At 28.8% G+C, this 19,874-nt stretch overlaps 2 protein-coding genes across 4 annotated transcripts in view; one reads left to right on the top strand and one right to left on the bottom strand.

Moving 5' to 3' along the window:
- Positions 1–10,989, top strand: part of LOC112693627 (cadherin-23) — a 30,929-nt gene extending 19,940 nt beyond the window's left edge. For all 3 annotated transcript variants that reach the window (XM_025568780.1, XM_025568781.1, XM_025568782.1), the window contains 28 exons: positions 2,235–2,464; positions 2,542–2,690; positions 2,767–2,985; positions 3,280–3,444; positions 3,573–3,702; positions 3,790–3,965; positions 4,036–4,375; positions 4,441–4,696; positions 4,773–5,047; positions 5,108–5,442; positions 5,578–5,892; positions 5,967–6,240; positions 6,333–6,497; positions 6,571–6,819; positions 6,884–6,972; positions 7,058–7,215; positions 7,287–7,471; positions 7,545–7,768; positions 7,836–8,024; positions 8,103–8,235; positions 8,317–8,477; positions 8,554–8,793; positions 8,880–9,205; positions 9,295–9,493; positions 9,591–9,792; positions 9,871–10,012; positions 10,370–10,468; positions 10,570–10,989. In XM_025568780.1, coding sequence (XP_025424565.1) covers positions 2,314–2,464; positions 2,542–2,690; positions 2,767–2,985; positions 3,280–3,444; positions 3,573–3,702; positions 3,790–3,965; positions 4,036–4,375; positions 4,441–4,696; positions 4,773–5,047; positions 5,108–5,442; positions 5,578–5,892; positions 5,967–6,240; positions 6,333–6,497; positions 6,571–6,819; positions 6,884–6,972; positions 7,058–7,215; positions 7,287–7,471; positions 7,545–7,768; positions 7,836–8,024; positions 8,103–8,235; positions 8,317–8,477; positions 8,554–8,793; positions 8,880–9,205; positions 9,295–9,493; positions 9,591–9,792; positions 9,871–10,012; positions 10,370–10,468; positions 10,570–10,660 — 5,637 coding nt within the window. In that variant the 5' untranslated portion in view covers positions 2,235–2,313 and the 3' untranslated portion in view covers positions 10,661–10,989. The remainder of the gene's footprint in view (positions 1–2,234; positions 2,465–2,541; positions 2,691–2,766; positions 2,986–3,279; positions 3,445–3,572; positions 3,703–3,789; positions 3,966–4,035; positions 4,376–4,440; positions 4,697–4,772; positions 5,048–5,107; positions 5,443–5,577; positions 5,893–5,966; positions 6,241–6,332; positions 6,498–6,570; positions 6,820–6,883; positions 6,973–7,057; positions 7,216–7,286; positions 7,472–7,544; positions 7,769–7,835; positions 8,025–8,102; positions 8,236–8,316; positions 8,478–8,553; positions 8,794–8,879; positions 9,206–9,294; positions 9,494–9,590; positions 9,793–9,870; positions 10,013–10,369; positions 10,469–10,569) is intronic.
- Positions 10,990–13,923: 2,934 nt separating this feature from the next.
- LOC112693625 (uncharacterized protein F21D5.5) lies at positions 13,924–19,842 on the bottom strand. Its single transcript, XM_025568778.1, has 7 exons — positions 19,406–19,842; positions 17,955–18,298; positions 17,580–17,897; positions 17,240–17,524; positions 16,888–17,178; positions 16,316–16,377; positions 13,924–14,069 (listed from the first exon to the last, which is right to left on the bottom strand). Exons 1-7 carry the CDS (start codon positions 19,566–19,568, stop codon positions 13,952–13,954), a joined length of 1,581 nt encoding a protein of 526 aa, XP_025424563.1. The 5' UTR covers positions 19,569–19,842; the 3' UTR covers positions 13,924–13,951.
- Between the last annotated feature and the right edge of the window lie 32 nt (positions 19,843–19,874).

Raw genomic sequence — 19,874 nt, 5'->3', positions numbered from 1 at the left:
TTAAATTTAGTTTTTACAAGACTGTTCTTGATATTATATTGAATTTAATAAGTTAATTATAATAATTTTGTTTAAATCTAGGGTAATCTTGTTCTTACAATTATTTTATTTCTTAAATTTGATAAGAAGATAATATTGCCATTATTGTCCTTGTATTATATCGTGTTCGTGATGCACGGTGCCTAGTGGATCGTTTAATGGATTACCTTAGTTTTCCATGATATTACGACACATTACCCTTTTGGCCTCTGGTTATATCATGCATTTATAGAAAACATAATAATTGTAATAAGATCAAATGCATCGATAGTATAAAGTTCACGTGGCATACGCAAGATCAATTAAATTTATAAGATGGTGTGATACATTTCTTGCTTTACTTATAATCCTTAATAAATTTAATTATTTGAAGTTAATCTGTCTCATTTAATAGTACCTAATATGTTTAGAATGTAAACAGTACACAAATACATGAATACAGTTATTTCAATTATGTATTATTATTACAATTATTTTATTCAACAGCTTTAATATTAAATTTATTTTAAATTATAATTGCTTAAAACTATCCTAATGGAGCATAAAATATGTAGAATTATATATGCTTAAAGACGAGTAAAAAATAATGAACATGAAGTAAGATTTCATAAACTGCATTAATGTAATAAATATATTAAAAGGTATGCTTGTTATTAAAAAATACAATCTGTTTGACTTTGTAATTAATTTATTATTTACTTTTAAAGTTTATTATTATCATCATTAGTATACACGTAGATTCTCCTCAACCATGACAATAATTTTAAATGAATGTACTGTGTATGCTACAGAAAGTAACTGGAACAAAATAAATTAATGTCATACTTTTCATAAAACCTAAAAAATGCACTATCAGATTAATATAATATTATCGGCTGATATATTATAATTAGGTAAAGTGAAAAATACCATAGTATATAATATAAAACTTATAATTCATATAATGTTTATAATTCGAGAATATTTGATAAGAATATGATACATTTTATGTTTATAATAAATTACAGTTTTCACTTGGTTTATTAAAATATATAAATTTGCATTAAACAAAATTAATTCAATTACTCTCTTAAACTTTAAAATTAGAACCATAATTTAGAAAGTTTTCAATATTTTGATGTATACAAATTCTAAGTATTGTATACATTTTTAACGCTTTCTCTGCAGATAACAACAGTTCAATTTTTCTATTTATGTAAAACACAAGGTCCAAAATTGTTAACTGTCAAAAAGAGACATAAATCATAACACTCACAAAACCTACATTTTCCTTGCCAAACCATTTTTTACTATTTAGTTATGTAATTGTTATCTCATATTTATTTTGTTCTTAATTTTACACCCACTTTCTTTGGAAACAATATGTCGCACAAGTGATTTTTTCAAGTGTTCCTAATGTGTCGTCAGTCGTCAGTGACATAGGTGGATTGCAAATCGGTCGAATAAAATAAGATGTTTCAACACCTGTTTCTTTGATTATCGATGGTTAAATATGCACGAAAAAAAATTTGTAATCATTTTGCTGTATCATTAATCGGACCGAAATTTGGATATTTGTCCGTGACTTGTTTCGTTTGTTGATCAACGAATCTTAAAAAGCAGATGTTCCACGGAACCTATTGTCGAATCCCACGTACTAGAGATTTCGTTTATCCTTTTGACTACTGTATATGTATGTATACATATTATTATAAATTAATTTTTTTCACAGTCACCGTGATTCATCAGCATTCATGTTGTAAATCATTCAACCGTTGCAAGCATCTCGTTGTTAACCTATATTTTCAGTACATTATCATTCATTTACACCATCTAGAGTCCATCACATTCTCGTTCATATTATTTGTTTACCAATTTACTAGGCCTTATTACTCTCGACCTCGATTCCTCCTATATTGCATATCGTATGTAACTGTTTATGATAAAATAATGACTAAATAATACTACGTGGATAGCCGGTGACAATAATGTACGTGAATGGCATTTCTTTCGGACATAATAGATAGCCATATAATTTCGGAACCAATAATATAACGAACCGTGGAAATCAATTCAATAGAAATTTTCGTTTACGTCTAAATGCCGTCTTATGAAAATGATGGCTCCCGCAACGTGCGTGAAATATACGAAAATAACCATATGTTTCTAAATATCTCATAATGAAGGATATTTCAAGATTTACTTAAATTTTACAGATATGAAAACCGAAGTTTTCATTGTGATAACATGTTGAGTTGAATAACGGCAAATAATGTCATCGACAGAGGACGAAATATGTTCGTCTATCGGTTTGGTTGGGAAATATATTGGTTGACAGTAGTGATCTTGGTACAGTTTTCTACTGCCAACAGACCTCCACAGTTCGTTACCGATTGGCAAACCGAAATAATTGTTCGCCTAAAAGAAGGACCAGAGACTCCTGTCGGTTAGTAAATTTATTTTTTTTAATATAAATAAAAAGTTAAATATAATAAGTTGTAACATTGGTGCTTTTGTCTTTAGGAAGTCTCATATACCGGGTTCGTGGTATTGATCCTGACGGCGATAAATTAATTTTTGGCGTCCGAGAACCTGGCAATAAAGTCATAAGAATTGAAAATTTTGGAAAAAGTGAAGCTAATATTTATTTGAAAATCGAATTAGATCGTGAAGTAAATGAAAACGCCATGAAAAATTATAAGCTTCTTTCATAATTTGTTTGTATAAATGTTTAATATTTTTTTACAGGCGAAAGACGAATATTCTTTAGTATTGACCTTGACTGATGGTCATTTAGGAGATGGGAATTTTATTACTCAGAGTTTCTTGTTGATTGTAGATGACATCAATGACAATGCGCCTATATTCAAGCCATATCAAAACACAATATTTGTACCGGAGGACAGTCCACCTACGATTATTGCAACGGTTGAGGCCACCGATGCAGACGAAGGCCCATATGGACAGGTAACATAGCAACAAATTGGGGTTTCACGGTCTGATGATCATCACCCTCATTCAAGTTCGTCTACACCGTGTATTTTAAAGCTATATTGTTCATTAAACCATTTCATGATATAGTAAATAACAAACATTGTATACAAGCATATATGACTCAACGAATCCCTACATTTAGGGTGGCTAAATAATATTGATATTATATTATAGTACTTGTATATTATACACTTAAAAACTTAAACAATATTTAATAAACATTTTCTAACGAACGCAATTTAATGTAATTATTATCTATGCGTGTAGGTAGTTTATCATTTGCAAGACACAGATGCAATAGAAAATGGACTGTTTTCTATATCCACGATAAACGGCCAAGGAGTGATTCGTCTTGTGGGGAACTTAGATTATGAAAAATCATCACTTCATCAACTAAAAATATTAGCCGTGGATCGTGCAACCGTTGAAAAGGTTCGTAAGCTAATAACAGTTATACTTGGTTTCATGTATAGATAAAGACTAAATATTAAAACCATTCCGTTATGTATAAAATATTTTTACTTAATAATTATAATAAACCGACTCTCATAATGATATAGAGAAATACCGGTACAGCTGCAATATTTGTGAAAGTACAAGATGTCGAAGACCAACCACCTGAGTTCGTTGTTGTTACTCCAGTAGCTAGAGTTAGCGAAGATGCACCGCCAGGGACTTCAATACTTCAAGGTTTTTATTTAGCTTAAATTAAACGTGAAAAAAATTGAAAACTAATCAATATTAATATACTATGTACATTAACTGTTTAATAATTAGTAAAAGCAATCGATGGAGATCGTGGTATAGATAATCGCATTGTATATTCAATTACACGTGGTGGTAATGAAATGTTGCAAGTTGAACCTAACTCCGGTATTGTCTACACCACAAGCATTTTGGATCGAGAAGATCCGTTTATTATTAAAACTGGTGCTATTATTATCGAGATCATGGTACAATAAATATTATATTGTTAGTATTGTTTTAATTGCATATTTTTACATATAATTTAAAACATTTTAGGCCACTGAAGACTCGAAAAACGTGTTTCCTAGTCCATGGACGAAAACTGAAGTTACTATAATCGTAACAGACGTAAACGATGAAACTCCGACGTTCCGTAGCCTTCAGTACATTGCTGAAGTTAACGAGAATGCTCAACAAAATACTCCTGTAAATTTTATTGGAGACTCAATACCACAAGTTTATGATTACGACCAAGGGAAAAATGGTACGTTTCGTTTACGAATTCAACAAGGCCGTATTGGGTATTTTGATATTACGCCATCCGAAGGTATTAATGAAGCATCATTTCTTATACGCGTAAACAAAACAGCTAATTTGGATTATGAAATTGTTAAAGGTATAATTCAACTTAAATATCCATATCTAATATTGTGATTATAATTTTAAGAACTATTTTTCTAGTGATTAATTTTACGATCGTCGCCATTGAAACAATAGCTAATAATCCAAAATATAGCATTGTACCAGTTTCGATTTATCTAAGAGATGTTAATGATAACTACCCAGAGTTTTCACAACCAATGTATGAAGTTTTTGTTTATGAAAACTCTGTTTCTGGTATGACTATTGGAAAAGTTAAAGCCACAGATAAAGATTCAGGAGTTTTTGGGACTAATGGTATACGATATACAAGTATTAGAGGAAGTTGTGCGGATTTGTAAGTAACACATAATACTACACATGATATTATATTATAAAATATAAGTATAAGGTTCTGATCATTTTTATTTTAGTCTCAGATTAAATGCAGAAACTGGAGAAATTGTTATACAATCAGATAGACCTGTATTTGATCGTGAACAGATATCTAAACACTTTTTAACAATAGAAGCACGGGATGATTTGGGTTTAGGAAATAGGAATACCGTTCAATTAATTATAAATGTGGAAGATGTTAATGACAACTCGCCACGATTCCTGTCTTCTAAATACGAAACAAGACTAAAAGAAAATCATTTAATTTTTGAATCTCCAGTTACCGTAGAAGCAAGAGATTTAGATTTAAATGGTAAATATATGGTTGAAATTAGAATTGTATTTTTTTTTACTATAATTTTTAAATTTTTAGGCACTAAAAATTCTGAAATATCGTATCGTATACTACATTCGGATTATTCGATTGAAAGTTTTTCAATTGACTCTATTACGGGATTTTTAAAACCAATAAGACCTGTAGATTTTGAAAAGCTACAAAATCGAAAAAGTGTTAATAGTATCAATGGAAATCTTCGACCTATTAATTTGGTTGTCCAAGCACAAGACCATGGTTCGCCATCACTTTCCGATGAAACTCACGTTGTTATATATGTAGAGGATGTTAATGATTTTGGGCCAAAATTTGAAAGCAAAAGTTATGAAACATCTATATCTGAAGATTTATCTGGTGGCAGTACGGTTTTGAAGGTGAGATTTGATATATTTTTTATTATTATGTTAAGCGAGCGTTCATTCATTTAAGATTTGTTTTCAAAGATATGTTTAATTGATGAAATGTGATGCATTCAATAAATTATAAATTAATATAATCATATTTTTTAGGTAAACGCATGGGACGAAGATGGATCAGCTCCAAACAACGTTGTAGTGTACAGGCTTAGTAGTGGAGCTGAAGATAAATTTGTAATCGATGCTTATACAGGTGTGATTAAAGTCGCAAATGGCGCATCATTGGATCCGGATAAAACTCAACCAAAAACATATGTGTACTATTTGGAAGTTGTGGCGATTGATGGGGGAATTGGTGATCAACAACTCAGTTCCACAGTAAACGTAACGATTAAAATCCTAGATGTGAATAACAAACCTCCGTTTTTTAAAGAAATGGAACCTGTTCATGTAAAAGAAAATGAATTGGTAATTCATAAATTGAATTTAAATTGGTGATTTTTTTGTTTATATAATATATTCAATTATTGTTATATCATAAGGTTGGAAATGTGATTACAAAAGTTGAAGCAGAAGATCCGGATGCCAAACCGGTGTTGCGATATAAAATCGACGTGAATGCTTCAGAAGCTAGAAATGAAGATGGGGTGATTGTTAGACCAACTGAGTATGATTGGCCGTCCGCGTTTGTATTAACTCCCGTCGATGGTTATTTAAAAGTAGGCAAACTGTTAGATCGAGAAAAAGTTGAAACAATTCGGTTAGCTCTCGTTGTCGAAGATATTGCCGCAGTAAATGGCAAGCAAATTGTTGAAAGTTAGTGAACTAGTTTCATTAACATACAATGTTATCATAATTAATTTTTTTAATTTGACTAATATTTTGTAATTTATTTCTTGTCTTATTAGCCATTTTAATTGTTCATGTTGATGACGAAAATGATAATGATCCGGTGTTCCGTCAAAAAGTCTATAAAAGAACTGTGATGGAAAATAGTCAACCTGGTGTACCAATTATCACTGTCATGGCAGATGATACCGATAAAAACCGAACTATGCATTATTCGATAGAAGGTTTTGAATTTATTTGTATATCAATCAATATAGATACTATTATATTTATGATTTACATTGTATAATGTTGTAGATTCATCTACAGACGCTACAGATTTGATTAGGTTAGATCCAGAGTCTGGAGAGATTGTAGTGGCTGGCCGAATTGACCATGAACAGGTACACTGGATAAATGTCAGTGTCCGTGCGTCTGACAACGGAGTTCCAGTTCGGTATTCGTTCGCTGACGTTATTTTACGCGTGATCGATGAAAACGACAACAATCCATACTTTATTGAAGACACACCAACCAACATAACAATCCCGGAAAATACTCCGATTGGTGCGAATATACTTTTTTCTTTTTCTTTTATACTTTTAGCGACATTTTGCTTTTGTTTGTACAGGGTCATCAGTCGCAGTAATCACTGCAATGGATGCAGATTCTGGAGACTTTGGTAAAATCACATATTTGTTAGATCGTATTTCATCCCAGGTAAATTTGATGAAATAAATTTAAAAAAATTAAATACATTATGTTTTATCTAAGAATGTAATTTTTAGTAATAATTATTTTTCAGGAAAAATTTACGATCGATACAAATAGCGGTGTATTGAAAGTGGCTGATTCATTAGACCGAGAACAAACGAATACCTATAATTTAATTGTTGAAGCATGGGATAATTATCAGTTCGGATACGTTTCCGGCGAAAGTCGGAACGCCTTCAAACAAATTATGTGAGCATCTATTAATCATGCGTCATATTGAATATTTCAAACAATTGGTTTAATTAATTTTGAATAAATAGGGTTACAGTTTCTGATATTAATGATAACGCTCCGTTATTTGACCGTTTGCCATCTGAATGCATTGTTGTAACAGAATTTCATACAATTGGTGATATGGTTTTACTAATAAAAGCTACCGATGCAGACGACCCGAATACAGTCAACGGTCAAATAATGTTTTCCATCGAAGATGGTAATGAAAGGGGTTAGTATATTGTATTCATAACTTAAAACATAAACGTGGGCATAAACGATAAATCATTTCATTTTTATTAAAGAGTTATTCGCTTTGGATAATGTCGATTATTGGTCTAGTCGCCTATACACAACATCGTCGTTAAGAAATCTATATGGAAATTATAGTCTTTTAATTCGAGCTCAAGACGGTGGGGATCCTCAAAAGTCAAATTTAGCCACCGTGAACGTTTGCGTTACTGATGTAAATGATAATGCTCCTCGTTTTATATCACCTCCATATAATGTTACTGTTAGGTTGCTCCAAGTAAGAATGCCGATTATAGTTTTGAATTAAATGAATATAAGTAAAATGTTTTAATTTTTTATCTTAGAATATGACCATTGGAAGCTCGGTGATTTCTGTAAAAGCTATAGATGACGACATCGGCCAAAACGCAGAAGTCAGATATCGTCTTAAACAAGATCTAATGGGTGATTGGAAGACATTTTCGGTGGACGAGATAACCGGGATGATTACATTGAAAAAATCCTTAAACAAAGAAATCCAAAAAATCTACCAGGTAACTATTAACGCTTCGTTTATTTTTTATTGTATAAATACTTATATTGTTTGTAATATTTTCATTAAATATTTTTAGATTCGTGTAGAAGCTTATGATCTTGGAGTACCAACACCACTCTCGTCTGATTTAGAACTTACTATTCATGTGAAGAGTACCAATGACTTCCAGCCTAGATTTTTAATTAATGAGATCACTGTAAATTTCACTGGTACATTTACTCACTGAAAGAAAATAATGTATTTAAAAATATTCTTATTACATGATTCTTAAAATCTTGTGTTAATTTCAGAACATCGCGAACCAGGATCCGAATATTGGCAGCTTATTGATACAGTTGATATAGAAGAGCTAAACGATTTAGAAAAATCACCGCCACCGGTTTGTTATTATGTAGTTTCTGGAAACGATGAAAATCGATTTATAGTCGAACCACTTAATCATAGAATTTCTGTAAGAAATTAAAATAAAATATAATGAATATTTGAAATGAAATACCTTCATTATTAACATAATTAATATTTTACAGGTTGCTTATGAACTTGATCGTGAAGTCAAAGAAACTTATGAACTAGTCGTGAAAGCCAGTGAAGACTGTTTACATTCTCCTCCACCTAATCAGGATTTAAATCAAGATGATGACAGTTTACTTAAAGTTTATGTTTTTGTTAATGATATAAACGACCATGCTCCAGTATTTGTGAAACGAGTATTTACTGGTGGCGTTACTACAGAAGCTGATTTCGGTGTTGAGTTTATGCAAATAAAGGTAATCATAATATTAAGATGATTTTAAGATAATTTGTTTTTTTTCTTATTTTTACGTATTTACTATAATAATATACTTGGTTGTAGGCAATTGACGTGGATAAAGGAAAAAACGCAGAATTGTCTTATTACATAATTCCTGGTTCTTTAGAAGTATCTCTTGCTGAAGGTTTGGATAGTATACAATATCCTCCCTTTTTGGTAGACATAGCAACTGGAGCAATCTATTTAAACTTTGACCCTCAAAAAGGAATGAAAGGTTATTTCGATTTCAAAGTGTTGGTTAACGACACCGGTGGGTTATATGATACAGCAAGGGTACTGATTTATTTGCTACGCGAAGACCAGAGAGTGAGATTTGTTGTGCGACAAAATCCATCGCAATTGCGAGAGAAGGTTGAAATATTCAGAGAGTGAGTCATAGCATTTTGTTGATATTACTATAGTACCTGTGAATCACGTGCGTGTTACGAACCATCTAATTAATTTTGTTTCGCCATAGAATCTTGGGCAATGTTACTGGTGCTATTGTAAATGTCGATGAGTACAAAGTTCACGAGACCCACGATGGTAGAGTCGACAAAACGAGATCAGACATGTATCTACATTTCGTCGATCACCGCGATAATTCCATCATGGAAGTTCCACACGTTTTGGGGATTATTGACGAAAACATCGAACATTTAGATTCTTTATTCAAAGTAATTCACAATTAGTTATATTATCAATAAACTGTAACTTAATTACAAAATTATACTCATGGTGTCAATTTAAACGTCGGTTTTCACCATTGCACAGGAGTTCAACGTGCTTGACACACAAGCTGCCGATCCGGAACCATTGCGTCGAGCTTCGATGAAAGAAGACAATGTGATTTGGATGTGGTTGGTCGGAACCACATTTTTCTTAGGATTACTATTGATTGTTGTCGTGTCCATATGTCTGTCGCAGCGTTCGAATTACCGTAGACAACTCAAAGCGGCCACTATTAGCGCGTTTGGTAAGCGAATATTTGATAGATTTCCGAAATGAATTCCGAATACTTATATTTTAATCTGTACTTTTCATCATCGTATAGACCCAAGAACGCCGGATCACATCAGTTCAACTGCCATCGGAGGCCGTGTACCGAACACGAATATGCATAGTGTTGCCGGATCAAATCCCATGTGGATGCAAGCGTATGAAAACGAATGGTACAAGGATAGAGAAACTTTAAGGTAAAAATTTTATAAATGTACAAAATCATCGTTCATTTAGTCATATTAAGATTTTTTTAAATATTTCTTATGAATAACAACGATCGTAGGTATTCATCGTAACAGCTACCAACTCTCATGGTTTGATCTTTGGATGTAACTATAAAATGCACTAAATAACACTCGTGTAATAAATACTAAATTCATTAAATGTTTTCTATTATCCGTTTACATTTTTATCTAACGGAACCTCGGGTATGGGTATTTCAAAGCAATATTGATACAGTCAACTGAAAAAAAATTCGGCTTATATATCTATTATTAATGTAACTACTTACTGTACGTATTTTATGTTTCACTTGTTATGGCTGATTACAGCCAAACGTCAGAACGTGATTCTTTGGACGACAATACGACTACCAGTACCACGTCTCCCCAGCCAATAGAACGCTCGACGACTACGCTGTTCATCAAAAGGTTCGTATTCATCCGCATGCTATACACCTGTATGTAACGCGACCAACAGTATTGATACATTCCTTACCTCGTACTCTTAATACGTTTTAAAATAATTGTAGTAACGATTGTAACGTACACACCGGCAGTGCCGACAATTACTACGAACGGACAAGGATCACTGTGAAAAACTTGGAAACTACGGAGTTATGACATTCAACCAGAAAGATAGCCGTGAAATCTTTTAGCGTTCCGTCAAGTTCAAAACACGGTGACTTGACCGAGGAATACAACGATTTTTTTTAACCATATTATAATAGCAAAGTGTATATTGTATAGTATGTGTGATAAGGCTGATGCTGTATCTTCTTATATATCGAATATTTTTTTAAAATAGCCTATATTATAGTACAATACAAAAAAATCTACTTAATTTTATAAGAGAATGTCGGTACAACAATTTAAATGTTTTCAGATGAACTATTGCAATTGTTTCCAAACATTTGATATCATTATTTAAAAAAAAAAATATATATAAAATTTTAGTAACCTGTCATAATTACATTTATTTATTTTATTGTGATTATAAATATATACTTTTAATTTTTTTTTTTTGCTCAACTAGATAGTTATTTTATAAATGTATTAGAATATAGGTTTACTCGCATACCAATGACAAAAATACGTTTACGCAACCTAATGATTTATTGTAATAAAATTAAAATATTTATTTTATATTCTTTAACATATTACGCCAATATTGTTTCGCTACCTAAATTATGTACTAAATGAATTGTTGTACCCAAGTCGAAAATATGTACGTTTAGTTTTTGATATTTGACACGCTGGCATTCTGGTAGATTGTATAGAAATTGCCAATTGAATTACTTTTAAGTTATTATTAGCTTTATATAAATTTCGATTTTATCATTATTAATGTGATCGTAACAAAATTATTCGAAACCATAAGCACAGGAATATTTCATTAACTATAATAATTATAACAATTATTGTTCGGTAATCATCTACATTTGTAGCATATTGACGCCAGAAAATAACTATAGCTAATTATTATAATATATCTATTTGTAATATGAAATAAACAATTACGTATATTAACTAAACGTCATGAACTATATTAATGTTTTTGTTGGAATAATTTTTTCTTGCAAATCGATGAGCAGGTACAGAGGTTACGTAACTATTCACGCTTAATTTGTTCGTAGGTTAGGTATATTTTATAATATTATATGTGTTAATGTTAAAATTATTTTACATATAATATTATTTTTGTATAGTTGTATATTTACTATTAACTATTAATTTATTATTTTGATTATTATTTATCCCTTGTGTACAATGTATATTATACTTTACGAATCAAAATTAAAAAAAAACATAACAATTATATATATAGATATAATAATTGTATGTTAATATACTTGCGTTTTAAACCATGTAATATATTTTTATTTTTCATACTAATTTACTAAAATAAAATCAAAAGCTAATTGTTCTGGATTGTCGAAATCCACAATATTAGCATAACACATCAAACGTATTGTTTTCAATCAAAATGTGTTTTAACTATGGTTATTACGAGGACATTGTGCTCTCGCATAAGGTCACATCATATGCTAATCATATAATTATATCTGATTTTCAAATGACTCTTATTTCCTCTGTGTACTTTGGTCAAATATTCAATTTATATATATGTCCTGTGTTTGTGTGTATGTGTATTATAATATAATACAACATTATAGAGTAAATATATTATATTACTCTATGATGTTGTAGTGCACAGCCCTGCTGTGCCACTGCTGTGAACAACATTTCTTTTACGACGGTGCAGCTTCGTTGTTTTTGACGTATGTTTAAAAGGAAAGGGTATTATAAATAATAAAACACAATACTTTGAATTAAGTAAAAATTATATAAAGATATGATTAAATTTGTTTTATCAATTAAAAGCATGGATATGACGACAGTAAAACCAGGGGCATCATTTCAACTTTTGAAAGGGTAGGGCAACTAATTAAATTTTCCGACTTCATAATATTTAAAAAAATATGGTTACCAATATATTTAAAAATTTAATATTTATGGACGATAGACTATCAATAAAATATTTTTTCGGAACAAAACATGTAAGGATTAGTAGTGAATAATGATGTCACGATGATAAACAAAGAACATGAAACGTTTCAATTTACCCAATTAAATAATAACATTCAAGATAGTAAAATATTAATTTATTTACTTATTCTATAGGCTATGAATTACTTTTTTTTTGTTTTGTTGGGGAAATTACAACAATATAATGTTCTATTTACCGTTATGGACAATTAAAACGTTATGAAAAATTTAGTGTCTTGCGTTATTTAAATAAGTGTAAAATTTGAAACGTTTTCAAGTGTAGTATTTTGGTATTTTGATTATTTATATGTTGAGTATCCTTTCAACGAGACGCTATAAAAGGTTGTACTATTTTTCTGCGATAAAAAAAAAAAATCAGTGTTTTAGCTCGAAGTCTAGCCATTTCTTTCAGATTTTAAATATGTATCCATAAACCTTTTATGCTCTTTTTCAGAAACAATATATTTGCAAAGATTATACCATTCAACGATGTCATTTTTAAAGAAACCTAAAGATCAACCAACATGTTTTTTGGACTGCTACCGCAGATTATAAGGATGATACTTTTAATATATATTCTAATATTTTTCTTTCGGTTTCTGAGCAGCAAATTCCTAAATACAGCTTAGAATTTACCAGTAGTAGTGACACATCCGAACTTGAAGTATTATGAAATAAAAATGTAGTAATCAAGTGTTTATGGATGTAATATACAAAATGTAGTAACTTGTGTAACTAATAGGGCTAAAACAATTTATAATTAACTTCATGCATATTAGACAATGGCTGATAATAAAACAACAGACTATAGTACTGTAGTTGATATAAATAAAGTAATTTAAATGTTTTGCAAATAAATGTTATTATTTATCAATAATTACCTATACCTTACGTGTGACATCGGTCAAATTGGTCGTTAACCATGAAATTATGTAAAAGCATTTAAGCAATGAATTATTCGATATTGATATTACTTCATTGGTATGTGACACGTATCAACGTTAATATACAAAACTGTTTTTTTTTTTTAAATATAATTTATTGGATTGTAATTGTCTCAACATTTTTTATTTTTATGATTAAATTAAGTTATAACAGTAAATTACAAAAAGTTTACCTATTAAACTTAAATCTTAAAGTTTTGTTTAAATTATACATTAAATTTAATTTGAATTATTTACTGATAAATGTATGGCCATAGAATTTTTATGAGAAAAATTAATTTTTATTAAGATATACTAATATCATTTTTTATTATTATATAATAGGTATACTTTATTAATCGATACATTTAATAATAGGAATATATAAGAAATAAACTTGAAATAGAAACATTTAAGTTTTCATAGTTTAAATTCACTTTTATCACAGTAAATACATTTTATATAATTCTTCTTGTTTTGGATCCTTAAAATGCGGAACAAAATTTATTTTAACTATTTCATCAACACCTTCTTCCATAGAGGGCTCTTCAAATTTAGAACTGTAACAAAAAAATTCATATTATTGTCATATGCATAATACAATTGAAAATATAATGCTTAGTTAATAAATACTAGATCAAAATATATATTATAATATAATTATTAATTATCATTTGAATTAATTGAAAAATAATATAAATTATAAATTACAATAAACAATTTTACAGAGAAGAAGCAAAATAGGAACATATTAAAATAAGCATATCATATTGTGAATTCTACTTTTTAATTCTAAATGTACAAAAAATAAATGAAGGATGGAAACATTTTCATATAGTTATCTGTCTCCTACAGTGATCCAGTACAGAGAAAAAACTATGTTTAAAAATTAAAACTCAATAAACCATGTTAAAGTTTAATTTTATTTAATATTATTCTTATTAACTTCATTGTAATACAAAAGTGGTTTTTAACCTTTTGCAGATCCTAGACTCCTGATGAAAGATTTTTATAAATTGCGGACCCCTAACCAATTTCTTTTTGTATACATTTTTTTTACAAAACATTTCATGTTATTAAAACCAAAATTCTGATCATTATTTTATACAATAAATTAGGTATATTAGTAGACATAACAAAACATACATATTTATAATTATTTTTATCATACTTAATTTTTCATTTATTTAGGTTTCAGTTAATTTAAATTTAATTATTTTAGTTTTCATTTTTTTTTTTTTTTTTTTTTTTAATATTTTTAAATTTAATTTATATAGACTTAGTGCGATGGTTGGTATTACACTTGAGACACAAGTTTTTGAACATTGCATAAAGATAAGATCTATTTATTATATAATAAAAATGTATGAAAAAAAAAATAACAATCCAAAAATATTTTAATAATGCACTCATCATGATGTATGTTATGTGTTAAGGATGCCTCGTACTCCTGACATGAGTATCATGGACCCCAAGTTAAAAACCGTTGTAATAAATCATTAGATTATTTAGTATATTTCTACTTTATCTAACCTTAAATTTTAGAATTTTTTTTTTTTGATTTTATATATTTTTCAACGCTGAATACGATAGTGCAAATTAAAATTTGGCGCTGATCATTAGTTTTCTTGTTATAGTAATTTAAAGTCGGCAGTTTTGTTAAAATGACCCATATTAGTTAATAATTTAAATCTCTACCGTGGAGCAATAGATAATATAGTTCTTTTGTTATCAGTTCCTCTGTATTTGTATACAGAGACACTACGTACAAATCAATATTATGGAGTGATACATTTTTTGCAATTTTTTTTTTACATTCAAATCTGTATGATAATATAATATTACGTGTATTATTATATTTGTCGCATTTTACTTTTTAACCTGTGACCTAATTGGGGTGGTGTTGCATAGCAAATGGGGGGATATTTTCTTTTTTAACTGTCTGAGTGAGTGACCCTACTCGGTCTCAAGATGCACTTAAAACTAATTTGTTTTTTACCCTGTGATCTACTTGAAGTGGTGTTAAAATATAATAATATTTAATATAATAAAATAAAATATTAAGGTTTTTCAGCTTTGAAATTATTGTTCTAAGAAAGAAAAAAATGCAAATAATTTTTTTACCTGTTTGGGGATTGAACTTAAGGTTATGCAGATAAATAATTGATGTTGCTACCACTGCTCAACAATTTCAGACATTTGCCTTGATGTATAATGAGTATTTTAGGGTTTTAAAATAAAATTATAAACTTTAATTAACTATAACTTCAAAATTTAGTTCTTGTGCCAAATTTTAATTTCACCATAATTTTTGTCACTCAAAATATGACTTAGTCTGCCAAAAAATGTCCAAAATTTAGGGTGCCCATAAACTAGAAATGTTTCCACTATTTTGTTATGAAATAAATTATAAGCAAATTAATCTATTTCCATATGTACCTAGACATTTTTAATTTTGTACTTTAATAAAAATGTATCAATTTAATATAATTTTTAATTAGAAAAGTAAAATCAGTCCACACTAATTGACACAAAAAATAAAATGTAATTTTTATTATATTATTAATTGCATACATTAAATGTTACAAAATAGTATTTTCATAATCATAACTGTTATTTTTTATATTCAAATGTTAGGAACTATAACAAACATTGAATCACTTTATCGTTAGTATTCACTGAAAAAATTATCATAATATTAACAAAGTGTTTTCCTAATCATCTTTGTTACTTAAATGATTGCATTACAAACTAAATCATTTTAAATTATAATTTTTTCGTACTTATTTTATAGTCTAATACTTACAAGTATACATTTATTACGATACTTGATATTCTTTGATGTTTTTTGTCAGTTATTTCTCGAAACTATAAACAAAATAAATAAAATTCATTAATAATAATTTACTAAGAAACTCATTTATCAATAAAATATTAAAATATAATTTATTCCAGAGAAAAATGTATGATGCAAATATCAAACAAATTTATTCAAAGTATAAATACTAATTAAATAACATAATTAATGGTTTGTAATAAGATATTATTTATTATGTAATTTTTCCACTATCATTTGCTTAACTTCTATGGTATTTATTTAATTTAAACCAAGCTATTTATAAGCTTCCGTTAACATTTTGCCAAGTAAATTGATTCTTTGATCAGCTAATAATATGCTGAATATCATAAATACATGCGAAATATATAAGAAAATACTTTCACAGTATAAATAAAATTATAGTAAATTTCAATTAAAAATTCAGCATTCACATAATTAAAAGTCATTAAAAGTTAATAAAAAACACCTACATTTAATACAGTAAAAATGTTAAGTAAATTGTTTTATTATATAAAGTTTAAAACATTTAATTTACTTACTTTATTATTGTGTATTGCGTGTTTTTTAGAGACATTCATTTGAAATATTCTACAAGGGATGTTAAAACTCTTTGCTATATCTATAAAACGTTTTCTCGATTCTTTATCAGGATTAGTATTATCAATAACAACACAACAAGAAAAATGACTCAAAAATTTTTTAACTTCGCTAACACACTTTTGCCATGAACCTAATTTGTCTCTGCTAAATATTTTTATGTCATGACATCCTAATACATTTGATGCAAAATAACTTTTTCCTGAACCAGGTGAACCAACCATTATAATCATCTAAAAAATAGTATTAATTATTACAAAAATATGAATAATTGATCATGAATTTTAACCTTACTTCTTTACACGAAGATAACAATTTTGAATTTGAATCAGTGTATTTGATGTTGGATAATACATCAATTGGATTAAATGATGGTAATTTAAATTCTTCTGTAGGTATTTTCCAGAAATATTCTTCAGGAGTATAAAATTTAAGACCAACATTAATAGCAAATAAGCGGTCACAACAGGAGTGATCTTTTTTAATTTGTTGACTATTACTATCAATACGATCAGGTCGGCCTGCCGCATCACCACAAAAGAAACTTGAATTCATATCGACCGACAAATCTCCATTGTACTGAAATTTAACAGAATAAATGATTTATTTAATTGGTAAATAAAAAATTACTTACATCCGAGACAAAGGTATTCCACATTCCAGGAGCAGGTTTTCTATATATATCACCTTGTGTAGCCACAAATACTTGAATAGGGATTTTAATCACATTAATGATATTTTCAACTTTCTCTTTAAATGAATTTTCGTTTACTTTTTTACTTCCAATACCTCCTTGATTAGTGAATATTACAATTTTGTAACCGTCATTTGACAACATCCTAAGAGTTTTAGTAACTTCAGGGCAACTAATTTTCCAATCTTTGTAATCAACTGGGAAAACTTTACCAGACTGAGTAACAATAATTGTTCCATCCATGTCAAAAGCAGCTATCTAAGGATATAAGAAAATATTTAAATAAAAATTTAGTTACTATTATGATAAATCTACCTTGTTTTTATGAACAAGATTTGAACTATTATACACCAATAAAGTACCATCTTTAGTTTCCCACTTCGCTGCAATATTAGACCGAAATTTTTTTGCTACAATGTATTGATCCGGAGAATTAGTCAGTCTTTTATTAGATTCTAAACCATAGCTTTTGAACATAGCATTTGGTACAAAATTTAGATTAAATATATAATTACTGTTGAACAGTAATGAAACTTTATCACCATGATACAAAAGTCGTTTTTCTCCTTTGATCATAGATTCATTATTGACGGCAGACTGATTGGAACCCAATTGTTCAACTAACACTCGGTTTTTAGAATAGTCTGCTTCAAATTTTACTGTAAACATAAATAAATTAATCATAAATGTATAAGTTAAATAATAAGAAAAAGTATAATTAAGTATAACAATATAAATATAAATTTATTTATATAAACATCATTGGTATAAAGTTTCCTAATTATTACTAATTCTAGCACAAAAACATATTTTACTTCCTGGATTAGATTTTTTGATAAAAATATTCAAAAATATAATAATTAAAATATGTTTTATATGTACAAATATTAAGTTTGTATTCATTCAAATATTTTACTAAAATTATGCCAAAACTATAAAGCTCACCATAAACACTTAAAATATTTAATTTAATTTTGAAAAATAATAATATAATTTGAATTACCCCCCCACCAAAGTTTCGGTTTAGTCCAACTGAAATTTCACAGAGAAATTGAGAATTATATGACTTTGATAGGAGTCACATTTTAAAGATATCATTAATATAATGTACAAACTCATCACTTCAGAAAACATAATATAAATATTATAATACATTGATTATATATATATATATATATATGTTTATATAAAAAAATATATATAATATAATACATTGTACCCATATATTATTTTTAATGTATGGTGATTTTAAAATACGTAAGAAAAAACCCACAAAATTATTATTCACAAATTACTGTTAAATAAGTATAGATACTAGTGACTTAGCTTTCATAGAGCAATGTGAGACAGTGCTAAGAGGCCCTAGAGCACATGAGGCCTTGGAGATTACTGAGAATATACTTCCTTAAAATAAATTAAAGTAAATTCCCAAATCATATGTGGTGATCCTAGTTACTATCAGTATTAAAGTAGAATAATAATTCACGTAATATGCAATACGTTTTTTATATTAATAATTTAGAAATTCTTTTTATTTTATACTATTCTGTTAATTATTTTCATTTATTGTTTTATAAGTATTCACATTTAAAAAAACAATATAATGTGTGTGGGTACTTTAAATTTTCATATAAAAATATTAGTTAAGGACCCTTTCATGCGTAGCTATGTCATTCAAAGGTACTTTTTTTTTTTAAACCGGCTATACACCTGCCACATGGGATCATTTTCCACCTTTAGTGGCGGGTATGGTACAGAAACTTTACCTTGGCTTTTCGACAATTTCAGATCAGTGATTCCAGTCAATTTTGTTCTACCCAAAACAAAAGGCACCTTGTCCAGCAGTATGAACTTTAATTCCGGATTGCTTTCAGAGACTAGAAAACAAATTTTTGTCTCGTTGCCGCTAGTCGGCGTAATTCCGGACATTGCGTTCGTTTATTAGAACGTTTGGAGACAAACCAGTGACGGCGAGACCTCTAGATATTCAAGCGCTGTTCACTTTGTCTGGTATTAATTTACATTATCATCCACGTAAGCAAGGTTCGTCGAGTCGAACAGTAATAAACAAAAATGATCAAGGCTACGTAACCGGTGCAACGAAATGAATCGGAAAATGAAAAACTGACGTTAACAGACGACGACGTGGGTCATACTGAGTGCCCGGACAATCACACCACGGTGATACGTTTATCAGTATTTGTACAGTATTCTGTGGTTATCGTTTATCACGGT

This window comes from Sipha flava, unplaced genomic scaffold (assembly GCF_003268045.1).
Source record: "Sipha flava isolate LNK unplaced genomic scaffold, YSA_version1 89_pilon_pilon, whole genome shotgun sequence".
In the NCBI taxonomy this organism is placed as follows: Eukaryota; Metazoa; Arthropoda; class Insecta; order Hemiptera; family Aphididae; genus Sipha; species Sipha flava.
Note: the sequence above shows the minus strand (reverse complement) of the source record. Positions and strands in the feature narration are given on the sequence as shown.

What these genes read in the sequence shown, in the direction of transcription:
- LOC112693625 (XM_025568778.1), bottom strand. Translation starts at nt 19,568, where the DNA reads ATGTCCGGAATTACGCCGACTAGCGGCAACGAGACAAAAATTTGTTTT. An exon ending in TGTTATCTTCGTGTAAAGAA is followed by an intron (nt 17,179 to 17,239) that starts GTAAGGTTAAAA and finishes ACTATTTTTTAG; the next exon opens with ATGATTATAATGGTTGGTTC. An exon ending in ATCGTAATAAATGTATACTT is followed by an intron (nt 14,070 to 16,315) that starts GTAAGTATTAGA and finishes TTTTTGTTACAG; the next exon opens with TTCTAAATTTGAAGAGCCCT.